At 40.9% G+C, this 25872-nt stretch overlaps 2 protein-coding genes across 2 annotated transcripts; one reads left to right on the forward strand and one right to left on the reverse strand.

The window, feature by feature from the left end:
* Positions 1–1556: 1556 nt before the first annotated feature.
* On the forward strand, positions 1557–14300 carry selenol (selenoprotein L). The gene is made up of 9 exons (XM_062436829.1): positions 1557–1841; positions 2931–3009; positions 3101–3154; positions 4725–4770; positions 5821–5948; positions 6466–6580; positions 8600–8722; positions 11180–11317; positions 12276–14300. Exons 1-9 carry the CDS (start codon positions 1742–1744, stop codon positions 12378–12380), a joined length of 888 nt encoding a protein of 295 aa, XP_062292813.1. The 5' UTR covers positions 1557–1741; the 3' UTR covers positions 12381–14300.
* A 1076-nt stretch (positions 14301–15376) lies between these two features.
* clec11a (C-type lectin domain containing 11A) lies at positions 15377–23596 on the reverse strand. Its single transcript, XM_062436835.1, has 5 exons — positions 23482–23596; positions 18085–18199; positions 17804–17911; positions 16539–16622; positions 15377–15849 (listed from the first exon to the last, which is right to left on the reverse strand). The coding sequence occupies exons 1-5, from the start codon at positions 23572–23574 to the stop codon at positions 15437–15439; spliced, it is 813 nt and encodes a 270-aa protein (XP_062292819.1). The 5' UTR covers positions 23575–23596; the 3' UTR covers positions 15377–15436.
* Between the last annotated feature and the right edge of the window lie 2276 nt (positions 23597–25872).

Here is a 25872-nt window from a genome sequence, read left to right on the forward strand (position 1 = left end):
CAAAGATACTGATGGTTAATGAACATTTGGACTTTAAATTATATGAAAAATAATGTATAATGATACTATATAAACATTTAGACTCATGCAGTTACAGACTGTGTAAAGTGAATTCAGACATTTTCTTCTTTACAAATTAAATAGGTCATAAATGTATTTGTAAAAAAGGTGTAAAAAGCATTTCAACCATTTAGATTTGAATTGTGGAGCTAGGCTTAGCATAAACCTGCCCTGCTGCTGTAGAGGTATAAATACATTCAGCACACTACTACTACTACAGTCTACTGTTAGCCACCGAGCTAGCCGCTGAGTTAGCAGCAGAAAGCTGTCAGACCTTGCGTCCATGTTTCTGGTAGAGGTGGTAACTTTGATTGACAGGTGACACTTGGTAGGGGGCGGGGCTTCAGCGAACTCGGCGGGAAAGCCCACAGAGGTGGTGACTTTGATTGACAGGTGACACTTGGTAGGGGGCGGGTCTTCAGCGAACTCGGCGGGAACGCCCACAGAGGTGGTGACTTTGATTGACAGGTGACACTTGGTAGGGGGCGGGGCTTCAGCGAACTCGCAGGGCACGCCCACAGCGTTTGGAAGCAGAGAAATAGGCAGACTTTTACACAACTTTGAAGCCTAATTTCATATATTTACCAATTTTTTTAATCATTGAAATTTGGCAGGGTGGTTAACAACACACTTTACTGTGGTCAAACTCAGAACACATATTTATTCTTACTTTACACAGACTTTAAATACTTAATAAGATCAGATATTCCTTTTTTACTCCCATGGTGAAATTAAGTTATTACAGTAAAAATAGAAGAGGAACAATAAATAAGTATGAAAAACAACAACAATACTAGTAGAGTATATAAATAATAATAATAATAATAATATTTACATTATTTACAGCACAACAATAATATTAGTATTGAGTGGTAAATTGCAAAAATTAAAAGAAAGAAAAAAAATATTATATGTAGATTTTACAGTTGCATTTACATTATTAACTAGTGTGTAATATTATTTTTTTTTTTTCTTATTAATGAATGAACTTTGTATTCAGGATTTGTATTTTTATTAATTAAATGTGTTTTATTTAATCAAGGTATATAGAACCTAATAATGTAATATCATAATAATGATAATAAAATAATAATAATGAAATAATAATAATAATAATAAAAAATAATCAAAATCATAATAAAAATAATAATGATGATAATAATAATAATTTTAAAAATAATAATAATATTACAAATAATAAAATAATAATAATGATAATAATAATAATAATAATAATAATAATAATAATAATAATAGTAATAATGTAATAAAAGCCCCTCATTACTCAATATTGGGAAATTATTATATTATTAGGTTCTGCAAAAATAAAGGTTAACTTAATAATGTACTCATTTATTACATCATCAGTACAGAGATTATTACATTATTAGGTTTTATCACATTCTTACTGAGTTATAATGGTTTTATTACATTATTGGGAAATTATTACATAATCAGGTTCTACAAGGTATTGGTATTGAACTTGAAGTCTGAACTGTAATATTATTATTGGCCACTAGGTGCTGCATAAACACTGAATCACTCTGAAGGGTTTTTACTTCTCTACAGTAGCATCACATGATCTCATCACATGATCAGGGAGTATTTGAGGCCACATGGCTGCAGCTGATCTGTCAGTTCCTGGTGTGTGTGTGAGAGGAAGAGGAAGCAGACTGTGATCATGGCTGAAGATGTGTCAGTGGAGACTTTAACTGATGGTTTGACTCTGTTGGTGAATTTGGGGAAAGTGCTGCTGCAGAAAGCTCACGAGGATGCTGCAGGTGAGACTCTGCAGGACCAGGAAGTCCTTTATAATGCCAGAAATAGCACATTTTAATGCTTTTTGAGATGAATTGAATTTATTACTCATCATATAAACCTGTTTAAATATCTTATATGATCTTATGTGATCTTATGAGTAATTCGGCATATAGAAAGATTTAAACTAACACTTAATATCCTGAATTATTAACTTTAATATTGATTTTAATTGAATCGCAGCACAGTGGGAGAGGCCTGTGAACATGTGATAAAAAAACAAAATTATACTTCTGGATTAATTATATTAAAGCCGAATTAAAGAAGATATCTAATTATTTAGAATAAAGTGTTTAATTATGTTTTTACAACATGTGTTTTATTCCCAATAAGCATAAAAGCATTAAAATAGAGGAAAAGCGGATGAAGTCTGGCAGGTTTCATCTTTCACTGTTGATTCTATGATTTTATTTATTAAACTGCACGTGCATTTGTTTTTACTCTGTTAAAGTTGATTTTAAACTGAATCATGTCTGTTACAGTCATAATAATATAATAATAAACTTAATTTTTAAAGGACTTTTCTTAACAACGTTATAAAGGCAGATATAAATAATGCACAGAGATGAAGACAGAGGTAGAGAAGTGATAGTACATTAGTTACCATGTGATAACCTGTAATTATATATATATATATATATATATATATATTATATATTTATTTATATATATATTAAAGTATTTCCCACCTTGCATAACCTTCATGCTTCTTGTGTTAAAGCAGATTAAACTCTGTGGGATGAAGGTGTTGTAATGTAATCTCTCTCATGCTCTCTGCCAGAACAATAACATTATTATTATTATCTGACTAATAATAAGAGTCTTTGTTCTCTCTCACACACACACACACACACACACACACACACACACACACACACACACACACACACACACACACACACACACACTCTCTCTCTCTCTCACTCACACACACACACACACACACACACTCTCTCTCTCACACACACACACACACACACTCTCTCTCTCTCACTCACACACACACACACACACACACACTCTCTCTCTCACTCACACACACACGCTCACAGGCTCTCTGGAGGACTTCGTCCCGTATAAGATCACGACTCTATTCGGACTCATCACGGCCGGATCAAACTTCTATAAAAGGTAAAAAGGTTTAAAAGCTTTTAATCAATCAGCTGTTGTTGTTGTTGTTTATATGTTACAAACTAACTGTTTTAATGTTTCTATCGAGCAGCATCGGAGTGAAGAAGAAGAGTGAAGCTGAGGCCGTTTGGCAGAAAGCTTATCAGTGAGTATCAAACACTCACATCGTTATTGTAATGTGTGTTTTTGGGAAGTTAAAGAGTAACGCAGGTCACAGGAGGAGGTTTCTTCACTTCCTTCAGGTATTTAAATAGCTTTGTGATGTAATAATAAAGGCTCAGAGTGATGTAGTAATAAAGGCTCAGAGTGATGTAAACAATGAGTGAGTCCTTCAATAGTTAACTTTAAACCATTAGTGAGAGAGATGAGGGTCAGGAGAAGGTTTCCCTGTGAGGTTAAACTAATGTCAGAGATCATAAAAGATTCTTTACTTTCAACTACTCAGTCAGTTAAGAAGATAAGATGTCTTTGATCCTCTTTGGAAGAAATTCAGCATTAAAATAAAATACTTTAGGTTTATTTTAAATTCAAAGGGTTAAAATGATAAAATAAACGTATGAATAACTTCACACATTCTTTTTTTGTGGACCCAGCATCAAATTTCTGCTTTTAATCCATTTAGAGAGAATATATTAGAGGATTATGGCAAAAATGTCTAAGTGGTGTAACCATAAAAACTTTGTACCAAATAATTCAACTTGCTTCAAAACAGTAAATAGTCAATAAAACACCATATCAACTAGTTTGGCATGATCTTACATTATAACTTTATATTAAATAAAGCTAATGGAATACAATTGTTCTAAATATTACATTTACTCTGGTAACCATGGAGATCAGGACCCTTCTTTCCTCCTTTCTTTCTTTCTTTCCAACTTTTTCTTTCTTTCTTCCTCTTATTTTTTTCTTTTTTTGTCTTTCTTTCCTTCCTACTTTTTCTTTCTTTTCTTCTTAACTTTTCTTCCTCTCTAGGTGATAAAATATGTAATATTTATCATTATTTTGTGGTTACACCATTTGACATTTTCAGGAGCATTCAGTCTTACTTTTGGTAAAAAAAAATGGTGCAAATGTCATTTCAAATGATATAAAACCAACAAAAATACTAAATGTACATTTTAACAAACCTGATGCTGCTTTTAAATCTAGTTTAACTGATTTATGAATTCATCATCTTACCAACACTTATTATTACTGACCCACGTTCCTCTTGTTCATACTGACTAATAAAAGATGGCGTTTAAAACTAGTTTTTAAGATCTGTTTAAGGTCTTTTTCTGTATTCATCCATTTATAAAACAATTATTAAAACAATAAAACCTTAATTCCACATTGATCCAGTTTTCTCTTATTGATCTTTTTTTAATATATTGATTATATTGAACTGGGAGTAACTCGGACGTCCATGATGTCTTGCTGCTACGGACGTCCATGATGTCTTGCTGCTACGGAGCCGCTGAGTTCAGTCTGAATTTATCTATAAAACTAACAAAAATACTAAATGTACATTTTAACAAACCTGATGCTGCTTTTAAAACTAGTTTAACTGATTTAGGAATTCATCATCTTACCAACACTGGTCTGGTAAACCTGGTAGCAGCTGATCAGTGTTGGATGTTCTCAGCATCTCTTTTCTTTCCTGAGTAATGTGACATATTCTGTGTTTTATTAGTTAATGAATATAAATGAACTAACGTCTCGCACCATGTTTACAGTGATGCAGCGGTGAGAGAGCAGGTGGACGAGCTGCTGCAGCTGGAGGTCAGTACAGAGTCATAGAGTCATAATTATACATACAGGATGAGATGTGTAGAAGAGATCAGGATCCTACGGAAGAGTATCAGGCCCACTGAAGGAAAAAATAGAATTCCGAGAAAAAAGTCAGAATTCAATTTTTTTCCAAAACCTAAATTTTTTTTCTCAGAATTCTGAAATGAAAAAAAAATCCTCCCTAAATTTTTTATTTTTTATTTTTTTCTAGGTTTTGGAATTCTGACTTTTTTCTCAGAATTCTGAGATTAAAGTCAGAGTAACGACTTTTTTCAGAAATGAAAAATAAAAAAATCCTCCCTACATTTTTTAGATTTTTTAGAATTCAGACTTTTTTCCAAAACCTAATTATTATTTTTTTCAGGTTTTTGAATTCTGACTTTTTTTCAGAAATGAAAAAAAAAATCTTCCCTAAATTTTTAAAAAATTTTCAGTGGCCCTAATACTCTTCCGTAGGATCCAGTTTATCTGCACTATGAATAAATGAAACCCTTCAGTAAATATCTTAGATTCACATTGAACACAATCAGTTTGAACCTGTTTCTGATTCAGCTTCTTAAATGTGAATATTTTCTAGTTTTTTAGTCCCTTATGACTTTAAACGGAATATTTTTGAGACAAAATGAGACATTTGAAGACGTCATGTTGGACTTTATGGACCAAACAACTGATCAATAAATTGAGAAAATAATCATCAGATTAATTATAATAATCTGTTGTTTCAGCCTCACTGAGATAAAAACAGTCTAAACGTTGAAGCTCTGCACTCGTTCTACATGTTCAACAGTTTTTACATCTGCTGGTTCATTTTTACTTTATCTTAATAACAATTATAATAATAAACTATATTTATATGGCATTTTTCATACAGTGATGAAGCTCAAAGGGCTTTACAGAGAAAACTAAAAATACAATAAAACAGTAAATAAAAAATTTAATTTGACATTTAGTTAGAATAAGTTAAAATGACTAATTAAAAGTGTGTGTGTGTGCGTGTGTGTGTGTGTGTGTGTGTGTGTGTGTGTGTGTGTGTGTGTGCAGACTGAGTGGAACTCCTTCCTGCAGAGCGTGGACTCAGGTCTGCAGAAGTCAGATGTTCGGCTGTCAGGAGAGAAGACGGCAGAGAGTCTGAGCTGTGAGACGGAGCTGACTGACGGACGCAGCGGAGAGTCAGTTTATTACTCTCATATTAAAATAACTTTATATTTATATTATATATTATTATATCCTCCCTTCCTTCCTTCTTCCCTCCTTCCTTCCTCCCTTCTTTCCTTCCTCCCTCCTTTCCTTCCTTCCTTCCCTCCTTCCTTCTTCCTCCCTTCCTTCCTTCCTTCCTTCCTCCCTCCCTCTTTTCCTTCCTTCTTCCCTCCTTCCTTCCTTCCTTCATTCCTTTCCCTTCTTCCTCCCTTCCTTCCTTCCTTCATTCCTTCCCTCCTTCCTTTTTCCTCCCTTCCTTCCTTCCTTCCTTCCTTCTTCCCTTCTTCCTCCCTCTTTTCCTTCTTTCTATTTAACTGATGTGTTGTTTTTGTGTCCTTCTGGTTCTGGCTCTGGCTCTGGCTCTGGCTCTGGCTCTGGCTCTTTCTCTTTCTCTGGCTCTGGTTCTGGCTCTGGCACTGGCTCTGGCTCTGGCTCTGGCTCTGGCTCTGGCTCTGGCTCTGGTTCTGGTTCTGGTTCCGTGTGTTACAGCGCTGTGACTCTGGGTCGGTACCTCGGTCAGGGACAGAAGCTGCTGCTGGTCCTCATCAGACATTTCGGATGACTGCCGTGACGAGACCACGTGGCCGAGCTGCGAGCCAATCAGGTGAGTTCTGCTTTAACCGGATCTCAGTGTTTATTAACCCTCCTGTTGTCCTCGAGTCAAGGAAGGAAGGGAGTAAGAAGGGAAGGAAGGGAGGGAAGAGGGAAGGATGGAATAAAGGAAGAAAGAAGGAAAAGAGGGAGGAAGGAAGGAAGAAAGGGAGGAAGAAGGAAGGAAAAGAGGGAGGAAGGAAGGAAGGGAGGGAGGAGGGAAGGATTGAAGAAAGGAAGAAAGAAGGAAAAGAGGGAGGAAGGGAGGAAGAAGGAAGGAAAGGAGGGAGGAAGGAAGGGAGGAAGAAGGAAGGAAAAGAGGAAGGAAGGAAGAAAGGGAGGAGGGAAGGAAGGAAAAGAGGGAGGAAGGAAGGAAGAAAGAAAGGAGGAGGAAAGAACGAGAGAAGGAGGGAGGGAGGAAAGAAGGAAAAGAGGAAGGGAGGAAGGAAGGAAGGAAGCTAGGGGGAGGAAAGAAAGAGAGAAGGAGGGAGGAAAGAAGGAAGAGAGGAAGGAAAGAAAGAGAGAAGGAGGGAGGGAGGGAAGAAGGACAGACGGAAGGAAGGAAGGAAGGAAAGGAGGGAGGAAGGAAGGAACAGTCAAAACAGACGGGGTCAATTTGACCCGGGAGGACGACACAAAGGTTAAATCTGAATCATGTCCAAGTTAGTTATCTCAAGTTTGATCCATCCACAGGAGGTTCAGATCACTGTGCATGGTGAGCTACAATAAGTGAGAATAGTGTGTTATAACATTTATAACATCAGTTCTCAGTTCACAATTTCTTCGACTAAACTATGATTGAATGAAACAGTCTCACGTTGTTCTTTATCATACTTATAATAACATGAACAGGCTCAATGCTTGTTCTTTATTTACTGTTAGACCTCGACATGAATCACTGGCTGTTTCCTGCAACACTAAAAAAACAACATTAATAAGTCTGCAGCTGACATCAATAATCAGGGGGGGAGCTGTTCTTGTCCTCAGTGTGAAATCAATGAACCATTGTTTGAGTGCCACAGTCATGATTAACTATTATAAACATCACTTCCACTTCAAAGGCCAACAGTCTAATTTGAAGTATTATTATTCTTCACTTGACACTTTCAAACTTCCTCTGAGGCATGCACAACAGTTTTGCAGCCAGGTGTCAGTTTGGTGGTTTAATCTGGTAAAAGATAAATGTGTCCAACCCACCGAGACAAATTTGCCCTTTAACCCTCTTGTTGTCCTCGAGTCAAGGAAGGAAGGGAGGAAGAAGGAAGGAAAGGAGGGAGGGAGGAAGGAAGGAAGGAAGGAAGGAAGGAAGGAAGGGAGGGAGGAAGGAAGGAAGGAAGGAAGAAAGGAAGGGAGGGAGGAAGAAGGAAGGAGGGAAGGAATGAATGAAGGAAGGAAAGGAGGGAGGAAGGAAGGAAAGGAGAGAGGGGGGAAAGAAGGAAGGAAGGAAAGAAGGAAGGAGGGAAGAAGGAAGGAAAGGAGGGAGGAAGAAGGAAAGGAGGGAGGGAGGAAGGAAGGAAGGAGGGAAGAAGGAAAGGAGGGAGGAAGGAAGGGAGGAAGAAGGAAAGGAGGGAGGGAGGAAAGAAGGAAGAAGGAGGGTTGGAAAGAAGGAGGGAAGAAGGAAAGAAGAAGTCTGCAGCTGACATCAATAATCACTGAGTAGAAATAAGAAGCTGTTCTTGTCCTCAGTGTGAAATCAATGAACCATTGTTTTAGTCCCACAGTCATGATTAACTATTATAAACATCACTTCTACTTCAAAGGCCAACAGTCTAATTTGAACTATTATTAACTTCACTTCTTCGGAGGCATCTGTCACAATTACTGAGGCTTTTCTTCAGTCTGGCTTCAGAAGGCTCCAACATATTTCCACAGTGTCTGTCTGTCTTCACTCTTTACTTAATAAATAACTTCCTGGCGTTGCAGCAAAAATGTGGCTCAGTGATTCTAACAGACGTCTAAGAAGTAAAACAGGAAGGTTTTAATCTTGTAAACGTTACTTTTCTTTTCTCTCTCTCTCTGTGTGTGTCTGCAGGCTCTGCTTGAGGCTCGGTCAGTGAAGGTCTTGGTGGTTTCCTTCGGCGGCATGGCGGGGGCTCGGCTGTGGTTGGAGCAGACCGGATGTACCTTCGACCTGCTGCTGGATCCTCAGAGAAAGGTCAGGATCATAGACTGTATATAAGAAATGGACGTAACATCCGTGACGTCACCCATTGGTTTGTGGACTGCTGCTCGGAGGCCAATAGTATCGATCTGAGCAGCGCCATCTTGAACATTTCTGGTGCATGCTGGGAAAAATAAAAACAGGGATTCTACTTATATGGGCATCAGGAGGAGCATGAGGCGCCCTCCTGAACCTGTGAACCAATCAACCTGTCAATCACCACGTAGCCACGCCCTAATGCATACCCTGCTTTATCGTCACATATAAAATCAGGGAGGCCAAAATGTCCCAAATGAACATCATACTGCATTGAAGAAGGCTTTAAACTAGCGATTGAGACCATAAACACATTTTGAAAACGTTTACTGAGGTTAGAAATCAAGTGAGAAGTTGGTGAATTCTCCATTGACTTGTATAGAGACGGAAGTCCTTTTGACACCAAAACAGTCGCCCCCTGGTGGCCTTTTGATAGAATGCAGCTTTAAGTTACTTCCTGGTTGGCCTCATTGCAGAGGACCGGAACTCCCCGCCTGGTCAGGATGAGCAACAAGTTAAAACCACTGAAAAAATACTGCTGACCTTTCTGGAGACTGTTTTCATACATCTATAAATGTCATTTCTCCAACACTGCACTCATCTAACAGGAGGTTTCACAGTCGGCGCTCTGCAGTCGCTGTTAGATCCAAACATGTTGGACGCCATCTGATCCAAACTCATTAATTCTGGTTTAATCCGAACAAAGAATGTGCCAACCTCATTCATCCGGCTTCTTTTCAATGTGAATCTGGCAGGTCTGTGAGCAAAGTGTTTTCTGTTTTTGGACGTCGTCTGTAGAGTTTGACTTCCTGCGTGAACAGTCACTGAAACACAGATCTCCACCGTAGCGACTAAAGGTCCGTTTATACTCAACGTTAAATACGGATCCGGATATGGACGGAGCCTACCTTAGTTTGACCAGTGCCTGCCAAAGTATGATATCTAAGTTCCCCAGCGTCTGTAAATGTGGGTCGGCAAGATAAGCAATTCAGAAATATGTCAGCTCATCAGGTTTGTTAAAATGATGTATTTTTTACATTTGCACCATTTTTTTTAACCAAAAGTAAGACTGAATGCTCCTGAAAATGTCAAATGGTGTAACCACAAAAGAATGATAAATATTAAATAATGTAATATTTAGAACAATTGTATTCCATTACCTTTATTTAATATAAGGTTATAATGTAAGATCATGCCAAACTAGTTGATATGGTGTTTTATTGACAATTTACTGTTTTTAAGCAAGTTGAATTATTTGGTACAAAGTTTTTATGGTTACACCACTTAGACATTTTCACCATAATCCTCTAATATATTCTCTCTAAATGGATTAAAAGCAGAAATTTGATGCTGGGTCCACAAAAAAAGAATGTGAGCAAGTTATTCATACGTTTATTTTATCATTTTAACCCCTTAACCCTCCTGTTGTCCTCTGGTCAGGGAAGGAATGGAGGAAGGGAGGAAGGGAGAAAAGAAGGAAGGAAGGAAGGAAGGAAGGAAAGGAGTAAGGAAGGAAGGAAAGAAAGGTGTAAGGAAGGGAGGAAGGAAGGAAGGAAAGGAGTAAGGAAGAAAGGAAGGAAGGGAGGAAAGAAAGGAGTAAGGATACAGGGGGGAAGGAAGGAAGGAAGGAAGGAAGGAAGGAAGGAAGGAAAGGAGTAAAGAGGGAGGGAGGGAGGAAGGAAGGAAGGAAAGGAATAAAGAAGGAGGGAGGGAGGAAGGAAGGAAGGAAGGAAGGAAAGGAGTAAGGAGGGAGAGAGGAAGGAAGGAAGGAAGGAAGGAAGGAAGGAGGGAAGGAAGGAAAGGAGTAAGGAAGGAAGGAAGGAAAGAAAGGTGTAAGGAAGGGAGGAAAGAAGGAAGGAAGGAACAGTCAAAAGAGATGGGGTCAATTTGAGGACAACAGGAGGGTTAAATTTAAACTAAACCAAATAAAACATAAAAACCATCATTGACCCTTATTCAGTGTTCACTCAGAAATACCGCAGTCATCATTTTGAATGATTGAACATTTGAGTGATATTACATCAGGGCTGCACTCAGTGTTTTTTATATACCGTATGTTCAACGCTGGTGGGCGGAACATAATTATTGAAGAGGAAACTGATTTATGGAAACCAGAAATGTCTGTGAAGCAGCGGATTTAACAGCTGTTTGAAGACGAGTCATAAAAGTAAGCTGAGCCTCTAAAAAACCTCCCAAAGCATTTCTCCTGTAAAGTCACCCAGCAGATTTGAGCAGATGTGAGATGGAAACAACAGCAGAGGATTTTCCAGCAGCAGCAGAGGCGATTATTAATCAGGTCATCCAGCAAATAGTTTTCATGTAGCTGAGTCCAGACAGGATGTTTGTTTTTCCTCAAACTTTCACGTTGAAGCCAGGAAATGAATCTTCAGTCTCAGGTTGTCGTCTCCTCCGCAGGTCTACAGGAGCTTCGGTCTGGGCTCGTCTTACTCTAAGGTGATGAGGTTCAACATCCTGCTGCAGTACTCAGAGTACGGAGCTGCGGACAGAGATTTCCCCGACATTCCCTCTCACCTGCTGGAAGACATCTACCAGGTACAGAGAACCTAGCACCAACCAGACCTGATACTACAGGTGATGAAAAGGCAAAGAAACAAGTTTAGGAATGTGTCATCAGATCATTGATTAGAGAGCTGCTGGATCTCTTCCTCCTCGACTTTGTGTTTACACTATCTGGAAAATGACATGGTCCAGTTGATTAAACACACCATTTATTTAAGAATCTGAATCATGTAAACTTAATATCAGCTGAGGGATGCAGGTCTCTCATACGTCCAACAGATTAACACAAAGCCTCAAGGTTTGGATGATAAAGTAGCATCAAATTATTCCCAAACATAAAACCTGAGGCTTTTAACCCTCCTGTTGTCCTCCCGGGTCAAATTGACCTCATCTCTTTTGACTGTTCCTTCTTTCCTCTGTCCTTCTTTCCTTTCTCCCTCCCTTCCTTTCCTTCCTTCCCTCCTTCCTTCCTTCCTCCCTCCATCCTCCCTTTTTCCTTCTTCCTCCCTCCATCCTTCCTTTCTCCCTCCCTCCCTTCCTTCCTTCTTCCTCCCTTCCATCCTTCCTTCCTGCTCCCTCCCTTCCTTCCTTCCTCCCTCCCTTCCTTCCTTCTTACTCCCTTCCATCCTTCCTCCCTCCCTCCCTCCCTTCCTTCCTTCTTACTCCCTTCCATCCTTCCTTCCTGCTCCCTCCCTTCCTTCCTTCCTTCCTCCCTCCCTTCCTTCCTTCTTACTCCCTTCCTTCTTCCTCCCTTCCATCCTTCCTCCCTCCCTTCCTTCCTTCTTCCTCCCTTCCATCCTTCCTCCCTCCCTCCCTCCCTTCCTTCCTTCTTTCTCCCTTCCATCCTTCCTTCCTGCTCCCTCCCTTCCTTCATGCTCCCTCCCTTCATTCCTTCTTCCTCCCTTCCTTCCTTGACTTGAGGACAACAGGAGGGTTAAATATGAAATAATATTAAATAAATCAGCTGTAATGTGTGTTTTACTGTTTTCAGATGGGAGGCAACTTCTTGCTGGATGAAGGAGGGAAAGTTCTCTTCTCTCATCCGTGTAAAAACCCTCTGGACCGGCCGGCGGTGTCGGACATCCTGCAGGCGTAGAGGCCGAGCCCGGGTCAGAGGTCAGAGGTCAGATCGGCCTCTTCCTAACAGCGCTGACACCACAGAGGCAGAGCGGCTCTTTGACTCACGTTAATGACGTCACGTCTCACACTCATGACATCATGAAGAGGCGCGGCTGATGCACAGCTGTGGGGAGAAGACGGCCGCTCGTCTTTGTCGTGTCGGCGATGTAACGGCAGCATTTTATTATAAGCAGTACGACTGGAACATAGAGTAATTAAACTTTATTAAATTTGTATGTCCTTTATATGAAGTTTTAACCAGATATTGAATGTTTACCATTTATTAACCCTCCTGACGTCTGTTTTGACTGTTCCTTCTTTCTCCTTCCTTCTTTCCTTCCCCCATCCCTCCCTTCCTCCTTTCTTTCCTCCATCCCCCGTTCTTCCTTCCTTCCTCCCTCCCTCCTTCTTTCATTCCCTCCTTCCTTCCTCCCTCCTTCTTTCCTTCCTTCTTTCCTTCCTTCCTCCCTTCCTTCTTTCCTCCCTCCTTCTCTCTTTCTTTCCTCCCCCCTACCTTCCGCCCTTCCTTCTTCCCTCTGTCCATCTTTCCTTCCTTCCTCCCTTCCTCTTGCCCTTTCTCCGCCCCTCCTTCCTTCTTTCCTCCCTTCCTTCCCTCCTCCCTCCCTCCTTCCCTTCCTTCCTCCTTTCCTTCCTTCCATCCTCCCTTCCTTCCTCCACTTGAGGACAATAGGAGGGTTAAGGTTTGTTTTAAAGGTGCAGGAAGCAGCTGTTTGTGTCGCTGCCCCCTGGTGGCGGCGAGAAGTAACATGTTTAATTTGTTTACAGTATGATGTCAACACTGCCGACTTCATGGAGATAATTCAGGGTAGAAATCTTTGCTGCTGCTTCCTCTATTTTTTATTTCTCTTTTTTAAAGCAGATTAATTTGTAGTTAAAACTTTACTGTAGTTAAGGGTTTTACAGTAAGGAACATTTATTGCTTCTGAGCTGTATGTTTGATGTTTTCAAATTAAATAAGAAGGATTTTTGATTGTAGGTTTATATCGATTGAAGCTTTAACCTTCGTGTCATCCTCCCGGGTCAAATTGACCCCGTCTGTTTTGACTGTTCCTTCTTTCCTTCCTTCCTTCCGTCCTTCCTTCCTCCCTCCTTTCCTTCCCTCTTCCTCCCTTCCTTCCTTCCTCCCTCCTTTCCTTCCTTCTTCCTCCCTTCCTACCTTGACTCGAGGACAACAGGAGGATTAAAGTAGATTCATTTGTAGCAAAAACTTTACTGTAGTTAAGGATTTTACAGTAAGGAACATTTATTGCTTCTGAGCTGTATGTTTGATGTTTTTTAAATGAAATAAGAAGGATTTTTAATTGTAGGTTTATATCGATTGAACCTTTTAAAGCCTTTTGGATCAAAGAATGTGACGTAACAAAAAATGTGACTGAACATCTGATCAGATTGTTCCTGATTTAAATCTTAATTTAGCCTTTTTTTTTTTTTTAATTGTTCTTGTGTGTTTGTGTGTATTTAGAAAACATCTAAATACATCTATGTCAGAATTTAGGATCTTTTGCTAAATGAAAACTTGCATATTTCTCAAAGTAAGATATCACAAATAGTATCATTTTATTATCAGCACCAAGATAAAAAGAACACTGTTATAAATCATTGTTTTTGACTGTTAACCACATTAATCTTTAATAAAAACATTTACATTCACTCTTTTCATTGACTCATTTAAAGGGGAGTTAAAGCGACTCAAACTGTCAGTCACACTCAGACTGTGTTGAAAACAATTTCATCTGAAAAGGGAAGTTTCTTAATTCCTGTTGAACCCAAATACACTGATTTATATCTGCCAGAGGTCCGCTGTGTGCTGAGTCTGACTTTCATTTCCCCTTTTTTTTGGAGACTTATATAGAACAAATATTTTGAATTGTGTCGTGACCGTCTTACATTCATATCACTGCAGCTGCGTGATTAATCTTCATAATCAAGATAAATAGCAGAATAATAATTTGTGCGCATTTAAAAATATATATATTTAAATCATAAAAACCTAAAAATTCTATTTAAATGTTTTTTTATCATGCTGTAAACAATTCTGTTCAAACTGAAAATGAAATCCTAACAGATATTTGTATTAAAGTACGTAGAAAGGAAACTTTGAATACAACAACATCACGGTTAGTCACGTCTGATGTCTGAACTTAAACCCTAAAAATCTGAACCTTCTTAAACCTTTCACCTTCCTGCAGTGATGTAAGTGTACTCCAGGATGTGTCAGCACCGACTGTATATAAAGATGGACGCTATGCCAGGAAAAACATCTTAATTGCCCCCTGGTGGTTGGCTGCAGTACTGCCACCTCCATGTTAGCGAATTGGACTTAAGCCATTTTTTAAAAAAAGTCAAAGTAAATCTCAAATAAAGATGATTTCTGTCATTTTAGGTTGTTCTTGTCACACTGATGTTCATCCAACTGCTCATTTTTATAAGTTTGTTTTAGTTATTTGACGAAATAAAAAAGTGGTGTGACATCATGATTGACAGCCGCTCTCAATCCTCCGTTAGTATACTCTGGCTCCAAATGACTTCATACCAGGCGAGGAGTTCCGGTCCTCTGAAATGAGGCCAACGGGGAAGTAACTTAAAACTGCATTCTATTAAAAGGCCACCAGGGGGCGACCGTTTTGGTGTCTAAAGGACTTCCGTCTCTATACAAGTCATCCGATACTATTGGCCTCCGAGCAGCAGTCCACAAACCAATGGGTCACGTCACGGATGTTACGTCTATTTCTTATATACAGTCTATGATTCACACAAGCAAGTTGGCCTCTTCCAGAAAGGAGATATTTTGGCGGCAGGAAGTTGAGACACATCGTCCGTCTTTACATACAGTCAGTGGTCAGTACATGATGACATCACTGTCAGGTCAAAGGAGAATTAACGAGTTATTCTTTAGTTATTTGTCTTTAAAGCCAAATAAGTTATTAAAAATACAACAGATTTTACTTCTACTGATCAACATCTGGAGGTCAAAGTTTAAGGTATTAAAACAGTGTTGAGAGTTTTGTTTTTTTAAAGTGCCTCCCTGTCGTCGAACTCGCACAGATAGTTCATGGTCCGATCGCAGTAATGGTCCCACCAGTCGCCATCATCCGACGACATCGCCACACAGTTCTCCCGCCTCCCTCCGTCCGGCTGGCTGGACAGGAAGTGCTTGCGCCACTGGAAGTACGAGACCCGCGTCCCGTCCTCGAACAGATACATGCCTTCGGATCGCAGGTCGTTGACGCCCAGCCAGACGGGCCAGTTCCCCGGGTGGAAGAAGGCTTTGACGTAGTCGGCCAGCGCCTCCTGCTCTTTGCGGTCGCGGGGCATCGCCATGCGCCCGCCGCGCTCCATGCACTTCCTGGACGCTCCGGCGTAGTCCTCGTAGTTGTTGTAGACCAGGTAACATTTATATCCCACCCTGCGCCCCTTCTGACAACCTGAGAAGTCAATAAAAACAAGACGGATGCTTTATCAGAATCATGTAGAAGCTTTATTGTTAGAGTTGAACACCCAGCAGACACACAGCAACACTAGCATTAACTGGTAGTCTGCTTTAACCCTCCTGTAGTCCTCGAGTCAAAAAAGGAAGGGAGGAAGAAGGAAGGAAGGGAGGAAGGATGGAAGAAAGGAAGAAGGAAGGAAAAGAGCGAGGAAGGAAGGATGGAAGAAAGGAAGAAGGAAGGAAAGTAGGGAGGAAGGAAGGAAGGGATGAAGAAGGAAGGAAAAGAGGGAGGGAGGGAGGGAGGGAGGAAGGAAAGGAGGAAGGAAGAAGGAAGGAAAGGAGAGAGGAAGGAAGGAAGGGATGAAGAAGGAAGGAAAAGAGGGAGGGAGGAGGGGAGGAAAGGAGGAAGGAAGAAGGAAGGAAAGGAGAGAGGAAGGGATGAAGAAGGAAAGAAAAGAGGGAGGGAGGGAGGAAGGAAGGAAAGGAGGAAGGAATAAGGGAGGAAAGGAGAGAGGAAGGAAGGAAGGAAAGAAGGAAGGGAGGAAAGAAGGAACAGTCAAAACAGACAGGGTCGATTTGACCCAGGAGGACGACACGAAGGTTAAAATGTTATTTATCTTATCGACCCTCTGAAACCTCTGTGGTGTAAAATGGAGATCTGAGGGAAATAACTGAGTTTGATACCTTCCAGTCGTCCCATCTCTTTGCGGTTATCTTTGCTGTGCTGATGAACCTCCCGGATGTTGTCCTCCAGCTCCCCGACTTTAGCTGCCAGGTTAATGAAGAGGAACGACAGAAACATGAGAGACATCACAGGGCATCTGCTGTTTTTATGACTTTTCCTTGAACTCAAAGCTGAATGTCTTCAGCGGCAAATGAAGCTGCTTTCTGAACTTTATTATTACATTATTATTAGGGATGCTTGATATTGACTTTTCTGCCGATATCCGATATTCCGATATTCCCCAACTCTTAATTTCCGATACCGATATTTGCGGGCTTTTTACACCAAAACTGTTACTGTAGGTAACAACATGACATATCTCCTACTGTTGAATTAACACATTATGCCTAATTTTACTGTGATGCCCCACTGGAAGCAAACATAAATGCAACATGGCTTTCCACATGTAAACACTGTCTGTGCAAAATAAGAGAACAACTTCAACTTAAGTTATGGAAAAAAGTGCCAATATATCACTGCCATATTTATTATGCTGCTTTGCAGTCATTTACTATCCGTAGGGAACACTTGGAAATAGTTCTAAACCACAGACATAAGCCCCGTTTCTGGAGGCGGGACCTTTTACAGGAACGTCCTCTCACTCGCTCCTCTCAGCTGTGTCTCCAGCAGAGTAGGACCCAGATAGGACCCAGATAGGATCCAGATAGGACCCAGATAGGACCCAGATAGGACCCACCGGACTCTGACGGTGACGTCACAGAGGCGACTCGCCGAAAGCATAACAGAGAAAACGACAACAAGGACGTAAACCTTGTTTCTTGTTTGTGTGTTCGTGTACATGGCGGTGGACGCTATGAACTTGTTAGCCACGGTTAGCTACGGTTAGCCACGGTTAGCCACGGTTAGAGACCCACGAGTTTAGCGTGTTGTTGTTGTGATACGTCATCAAGCGCTGGTAAACGTCTCATGCTGCGTTCATGCAGGCTCGGAAATGCTGAAGCCTACAGAACAAATATCGGTTATAAAAACCAGATACCGATACTTCCCGATATTACATTTTTAAGTAAATATCGGACATCCCTAATTATTATTTATCACTATAATTGAATCAATGCTGGATTTAGTGGAAATTGTGTTGTTAATAAATTATACTGACTGGTTCAGAGGGAGTGCTAGAAATTATACATTTTAAAAACAGTTGTAGGGTCAGAGTTAGGATTATCAGTGTTTATACTGTATGTGATGATGAGACAATGAGTCTTACAGTCCAGCCTGGATAGACGGTCCACCAACTGGCTCACTTTAACATCCAGGGTGTAGTGACCCACATTCAGCTTATGGATGGCCTGGTCCATCCCTGCTAGTCTGGACACTGTCAGGCAGAATATGACAGGATGTAACACAGTATGAGAGAAGACAAACACAAGAAAGAGAACATAAGAGATTCTATATTACTATTCTACTTTAAAATATAGAAATAGTAGTAAGGTTAGACTGATGATGGAGGCAGATTCTCTATGAAAGGATTGTAGTATAAAGACGCACAGACGTAGTTGTATGAGTTCTCAAAGTCTGACACTGGGTTGGTCGGCTCTGGTTCGGGCTCTGGATGTATGTCGGGAACATCTCCTCTCGCCTTCTTCACCTCTGACTGAAGGTCCTGACACACATAAAACACAACATTTAAACATTTATCAGATACAGAATCAGTCACATTTAAAGGGTTATTCCACAAAATTGTGGCTTCATGCAAGAGGCAGATTTAACAAAAAAAAAAGGATGGAAAAAGTCAAAGGTAAAGGTCCTTAGTAAGTGTCTACCAGGCGGAGAGTTCCAGTCCTCTGAAATGAGGCCAACGCGGAAGTAACTTAAAACTGCATTCTATCAAAAGGCCACCAGGGGGCGACCGTTTTGGTGTCAAAAGGACTTCCGTCTCTATACAAGTCAATGGAGAATTCACCAACTTCTCACTTGATTTCTAACCTCAGTAAACGTTTTCAAAATGTGTTTATGGTCTCAATCGCTAGTTTAAAGCCTTCTTCAATGCAGTATGATGTTCATTTGGGACATTTTGGCCTCCCTGATTTTATATGTGACGATAAAGCAGGGTATGCATTAGGGCGTGGCTACGTGGTGATTGACAGGTTGATTGGTTCACAGGTTCAGGAGGGCGCCTCATGCTCCTCCTGATGCCCAAAGAAGATGGCGCTGCTCAGATCCGATACTATTTGCTTCCAAGCAGCAGTCCACAAACCAATGGGTGACGTCACGGATGTTACGTCCATTTTATATACAGTCTATGGTCAAACCTAACAACACTTAAACCTACAGTTCCCATCATCAATCAATCAATCAATCTGTCTTCATTTATATAACAACAAATCACAGAAGTTAAGTTTACACATAGAGCAGGTCTAGACTGAACTCTTTAATTTAATTTATAGAGACCCACGATTCCCACATGAGCAGCACTTTGTGACAGCAGCAAGGAAAAAACTGCCTTTAACGGGAAGAAATCTCAAACAGAACTGGTCTCTAAGTGGACGACCATCTGGGTTTACTGAGGCATGCATCTCTGAGCAGCCACCTGCCTGGTAAATACCCACATTTAGTAACATAGACTGTGTTAATGTGCCGTCTGCATCCTACAGACTGTATATAAAGATGGACGTAGTGAGGTGTGATGTCACTCGTTGGGTTCATTGGAGTCGGTTTGAAGCCCAGAGTTGCAGCTTCTGGTTTGCGCCATCTTTTCCATTTGGAGCCAAGAGCTTTACAGATAAGCAGTGAGAGGTGTTTCTGTTCACGCTCTGGAAACACGGACAGCTACCTCGAATCAGTTCAGCTACTTAACCCTCCTGTCGTTCTCCCGGGTCAAATTGACCCGTCTGTTTTGACTGTTCCTTCCTTCCTTCCTTTCTCTTTCTTTAATTTTTTCTTTGTTCTTCCCGTCCTTCCTTCTTTCCTCACTTCCCTCCTTCCTTCCTTCCTTCCTTCCTTCCTTCCTTCCTCCTTTCCTTCACCCCTTCCTTCTCTCCATACTTCCTTCCTCTTTTCTTGCCCCCTTCCTTACTCCTTTTCTTTCCATCCTTCCTTCATCCCTTCCTTCTCTCCTTACTTCCTTTCTCTTTTCCTCCGTCCGTCCTTCCTCTTTTCCTTTCTCCCTTCCTCCCTCTCTCCTTCTTTCCTTCCCTCCTTTCCTTCCTTCTTCCTCCCTTCCTTCCTTCCTTCCTTCCTTCCTTCCTTCCTTCCTTCCTTCCTTCCTTCCTCCCTTCCTTCCTCCTTTCCTTCCTTCTTCCTCCCTCCCTTCCTTGACTCGAGGACAACAGGAGGGTTAAGTTAAATGATGCTAACAGGGCAGTTATCATTATCAAGTAACATTGCCAACTGTCAACCAATGACCACACAGCAGGAATCAAAGCTACTCTATCAATCAATCTCTACTTTTATAGAACCAGATCACAACAAAAGTCAAGGCGCTTTACACATAGAGCAGGTTTAGCCTGTACTCTTTAATTTAATACATGTCTTAAAGTCTTTAAAGTCTTATTAACAGAGCAATGGTTTTAAACTGACCACCAGCGCTCTGATTAGAGGGCTTGAAGTTGCACACTGAGAACATAATGACAGGGAGAAGTTGAATGTGAGTCAGTTGGAGCATCCTGCAGCGGTCTGTGGTACTTCAGCCTCAAGATAACCACACGATGACATCACTATGACTGCATCAGGGTTGTTTTATCAGGCTTGACTGAGAACAACTCCTCATGACGGGTAGACTAAACCTCACATCATTAATCTAAACCATCTTAACTCGGCTGTTTTATGTCTAACATCTCACACAAATGTTCAACCTGGAGAGAAAAAGCTGCTCTGGATGTTTCATCATTATTTCCAGACTTACAGTGAGCAAGTCCCTCCTACACACACAGTCACATTTACATCACTTCAGAGGACATTACATTTATTATTATATTCATTTCAATCCTAACGTCAACCTCGCACCAAGACTTCACCCTAAAAATGAATGATTCAGATTAATGGGATTTGCTTTCTGTCAGAAAACATGTGACTGATATGTTTATGTTGGAAAAAGTGTCTCTGCCTCCACATGCTTTTCTCTTTAATTTAATGATGATTTATTGTCTCAGACCTTCGTCAGGATCAATATTAACATCATTAGGACTCAGGCAGTGGTTGTTATGTCGGCCTGCTAACACATCTGATGCTGATTAGACATCATGTTTCACCTTTAGGCTGAGAAAACAATATACCCATATACATTACAGTTTTGAACACTATAAACAACGTTATCTTGTCAGTAACATTATATCTTAGAGAGGAAATATGATGATTAAAGTCAATAAAATGTGCAGTGAATGGATAATTCATGTTTTTGTATCTAATAATGTTTTACATTTAAACAACTTTCCACAAGAACAAGTAATACGATAAATGACTTAATGTGACATGAAATAACTCCTTTGACATACCACAGAAAAGTGTGTTGTTAACCACCCTGCCAAATGTGAATGATTTTTTAAAAAAATCACTAAATATGTGAAATTAGGCTTCAAAGTTGTGTAAAAATCAGCCTCTGTCTCAAACACTGTGGGTGTTCCCGCTGAGTTCGCTGAAGCCCCGCCCCCTAACGAGTGTCACCTGTCAATCAAAGTCACCACCTCTGTGGTCGTTCCCGCCAAGTTCGCTGAAGCCCCGCCCCCTACAGAGTGTCACCTGTCAATCAAAGTCACCTTTACCCTAAACATGGATGCTATTGCTGAGAGCTATCTCGGTTAACTGGCAAAACAGACAGACAGGAATTAGCCAATCACAAAAAAGTAGGTCAGTTTCTGCCCAGCATCAGGTTGCCATGGTCAGCAAAGGCTTTACGGTTGCTACGGCGATTTGAGAATCTGCTTGGAAAAATTCTCAAAATGCCCCAGAATTTGGCTTCTGACAAGGTTCCGAACAATTGCAAACTGTGAGAAAACCGTAACTCCTGTCCAAAAACCGTAAACACCGTGAGAGACACAGAAGCCGACAGATTCTGACAGTGTTTATTTTATTCAGATATTCCTTAAAATGAGCGCGTAAGCTCAGTGCGAAGACAGAGTGAGATTCTTTTGAAAAAAAGACGATTACATTAGGGTCAATGGGGAGCGAGACAGGTATTACCGCCGGTCTCGGCCCCCCCGTTTAAATGTTGTGCAGACCCCGCCTATCAATGTCACATTTTATGAATCCCAACACCTATGTTTACATTTTGACCAACAATTATTTGTCTCCTTTTCACGGTTTGGCCGTGAGCTCGAGTTAAAAATAAATATAAAGTTGATTTTTTACTGCTTCTCACACTCAAGCTAACTGACGCTTCCACTCTAACTTTGAAGAAAAAGTGATTTCCACTCCTCGTTTGACTGCTCATAGTTTGAAAAGTTTACATGTTATGTAAAAACAGTTTGGTGTTTTGGAGAGAGCACAAGTTTTCCTCCGTTTTAAAGTCTGAATCACATTTCTACGTGCAGGTATGAGAGAGCTAGGTGACTCAGAAAAAAGGTGACATTTTGTGGTTTAAAAAAAAAATTCCCATTCATTTTCAATGGAGAATTTTCCCGTTTTTTTGGGAATAACTTTGGGAAAATTGGAATTTGAACATCCCAAATAATAGCACCCCTTTCCCGATCGAGCCGCACGTTTTGATATATATATTGTTTGGGTTTTCTGAAAGCTGTGGGAGGAGTTACGCGCAGAAATTTGGCGGAAGAATAATAATAAGTATGAGCAAGATTAATAGACTCCTTCTACAGATTTACTGCTGTAGAGGGAGAGCCTCGGAGCTTAGCACCCGTGGCACTAATTACACTAATTACAGCAACCACAGCAGGAGGTACTGAAGCAGGCTGGTAGTGAGTGAAAAGGAGGTAAATATGAGTGTAGGTGGTCTCAGCTCTTTTATCTAACATGAGGTAAGTCTGTCATTTTTCTAGCTGCCGTCGCTGAGTGCTGCTTGTGGAGGAATGTTGAGTCTCTGTAAATCACATTAAAGAGTTCAGTCTAGACCTGCGCTGTGTGCAAAGGGACTTGAGATGACTTCACTTGTGATTTGCTGCTATATAAATAAATAAATAGTTGGATCCACCAAAAAACGTTAATGTAAATATAAATCTCTGTTGGTGGTATGAGACATAATGGTTCCTGTCACTTTGATTGAAGAGTTTTGATTGGCTGACGGTCTGTTGATTGTTGTTTTCTCAGCCTAAAGGTGGAACATGATGTCTAATCAGCATCAGATGTGTTAGCAGGGTGTGGCCGACATAACAACCACTGCCTGAGTCCTAATGATGTTAATATTGATCCTGAAGAAGGTCTGAGACAATAAATCATCATTAAATTAAAGAGAACAGCATGTGGAGGCAGAGACACTTTTTCCAACATAAACATATCAGTCACATGTTGGGATTCTGACAAAAGCAAATCCCATTAATCTGAATCATTAATATTTAGGGTGAAGTCTTAGTGTGAGGGTTAAGAAGAAGGTCTGAGAGCTGAAACATTAAATAAAGAGGAAAGCATGAGGAGGCAGAGAGTTGGACTCTAAAATCTCTTTCTAGAGATCAGCACCTCATTACAAGCCTCGCTGTGTGTTAGTTTTCCATATATGACAGATTTATGTCCTTACCTGCTACCCACACACACACACACACACACACACACACACACACACACACACACACACACACACACACACACACACACACACACACACACACACAGACACACACACACACTCAGTGAATGGGTTCAGTGTGTTACCCAAACTAACAGCCATGATTGATTACAGTTGAGTAAAAAAAGTAGGAACAGAACGTCTCTAATGTAAAATGTGATGTAGGTAAAGAAGCAGAGTAGAGAGAAGAGTTTAGAGTTAGAGTCGGTGTTTACCTGAGCTGGAGCAGCGTCGGCCGTCCCTGTAGGAACACACACACACACACAGCACAAACACAGCACAGCGAGCGAGGTGGCGGCTGGTCCCATTTTCTGCTTCCCAAACTCTGGTTTCCCCTCAGCAGTAACAGACCTCTGACTCTCTCTCTCTCTCTCTCTCTCTCTCTCTCTCTCTCTCTCTCTCTCTCTCTCTCTCTCTCTCTCTCTCTCTCTCTCTCTCTCTCTCTCTCTCTCTCCCTCCCTCTCTGTCCACTGTCTGACTTGTGTACTCTCCTCCTCTGGCCTTCCCTCCCTCCTGAGGTACTGCAGGGTCTCAGTAAATCAGCAGCAGCAGATTCCTGTTAGAAATGTGAAGGAGAGCCGGTGAGCAAAGAGAGAAAGAAAGAAGCTTAAATCTTGAGTGTTACATCTCTGTCTTTTCCGTGGTGTCCCTCCTCCGTCTGCCAGCACAAACAACAGGAAAGCTCTTTGTTTTTACTCCCACCTCCCGTTTCCTGCAGGTCTCTGTCCAGTTGAAACCTCACATCTCCATAATGTAAACTCAAATAAATCAGCCTTTTTTTAAGCTTTGGGGTGCAATGTTATGAAGGTTTTTTGCATAAGACGTAGAAGAAATGCCTTTTATTTATGCTGTAGATCTATATATATACAGGTGGGACTGCTGCTGTCAATGCAAATGTATATGTATAGCTCATTTATACAACAAGACAATTCAAAGTGCTTCACATAAAACATCAAATGCATCAAGACCATAGACTGTAGATAAGAAATGGACGTAACATCCGTGACGTCCCCCATTGGTTTGTGGACTGCTGCTCGGAGGCCAATAGTATCAGATCTGAGCAGCGCCATCTTGAAAATGTCAGGTGCATGCTGGGTAAAATAAAAACAGGGATTCTACTTATATGGGCATCAGGAGGAGCATGAGGCGCCCTCCTGAACCTGTGAACCAATCAACCTGTCAATCACCACGTAGCCACGCCCTAATGCATACCCTGCTTTATCGTCACATATAAAATCAGGGAGGCCAAAATGTCCCAAATGAACATCATACTGCATTGAAGAAGGCTTTAAACTAGCGATTGAGACCATAAACACATTTTGAAAACGTTTACTGAGGTTAGAAATCAAGTGAGAAATTGGTGAATTCTCCATTGACTTGTATAGAGACGGAAGTCCTTTTGACACCAAAACGGTCGCCCCCTGGTGGCCTTTTGATAGAATGCAGTTTTAAGTTACTTCTGCGTTGGCCTCATTTCAGAGGACCAGAGCTCCCCGCCTGATCAAGACAGAATATAAAAGCAAATAAAAAGACATTTAAATATGATTAAATTAGTATTATTATGCATCTTATTCTCCTAACCTGAATCACATTGATGCTCGTAGTGATGATGTTTCATTTTTTGGCAAAACGTTCCCAACTCAAGATGAACTTAATAGCTTTTTCCAGCCTTTAAAACATCTCATACAGTCTTTTTTATTTAGTTATATATCTATATTTATATATATATGAATATTACATTTCTGCTCCAAATAAAAGCTCACTACATACCTGTACTCATGCTGGAGTCATTAAGTCCCTCATACACACACACACACACACACACACACACACACACACACACACACACACACTCACACACACACACACACACACACACACACACACACACACACACACACACACACACACACACACACACGTTGTCCTAGGTGACTTTTGGGGACATTACATAGACTTACATTCATTTCCTGGTGATGTAATCTAACCCTAACCTTAACCACTGACCCAAACATTGGCTTTTTACCAACTGGGATTACGACTTTTGTCCCCAATCAACTGGTCTTAAGTCTGAAATTTGTCCCTGAAAGTAGCCTACAGCACAAACACACACACACACACACACACACACACACACACACACACACACACACACACACACACACACACACACACACACACACACACACACACACACACACGTAATGAAATGAATCAGTGGTCTGAGAACTCTGTGCTTGTGAATCTGTTCGGAGGAAATGATGACATAAAAAGGAACGAGACAGACCTTATGTAAAAGCCTGTGTGTGTGTGTGTGTGTGTGTGTGTGTGTGTGTGTGTGTGTGTGTGTGTGTGGCTGTAACAGGAGGCATGCCAGTTAAAATGCCACAAGAATCCAGCAGCAGAGTTTCCAGGGAAGCGACCGAGGCCGAGCTCTGGGCCTGACTGAGCGTCTGGCTGCAGGGTTTCAGACGCAGCTGTTCCACCACAACGCTTTTCTCTTCTTTTCTTTTCTTTCCAGACGACAGTTTAGATTCAAACAGACGTCTGGAAAAAGAAACCGTGACCCCTGAAAATAAAAGTGTTTTATCCTTGTTCTGACCTCA

This window comes from Scomber scombrus, chromosome 17, assembly GCF_963691925.1.
Source record: "Scomber scombrus chromosome 17, fScoSco1.1, whole genome shotgun sequence".
In the NCBI taxonomy this organism is placed as follows: Eukaryota; Metazoa; Chordata; class Actinopteri; order Scombriformes; family Scombridae; genus Scomber; species Scomber scombrus.

What these genes read in the sequence shown, in the direction of transcription:
- clec11a (XM_062436835.1), bottom strand. Translation starts at nt 23,574, where the DNA reads ATGGGACCAGCCGCCACCTCGCTCGCTGTGCTGTGTTTGTGCTGTGTG. An exon ending in CCGACGCTGCTCCAGCTCAG is followed by an intron (nt 18,200 to 23,481) that starts GTAAACACCGAC and finishes TATGTGTGTCAG; the next exon opens with GACCTTCAGTCAGAGGTGAA. An exon ending in GAACTCATACAACTACGTCT is followed by an intron (nt 17,912 to 18,084) that starts GTGCGTCTTTAT and finishes TCTGCCTGACAG; the next exon opens with TGTCCAGACTAGCAGGGATG.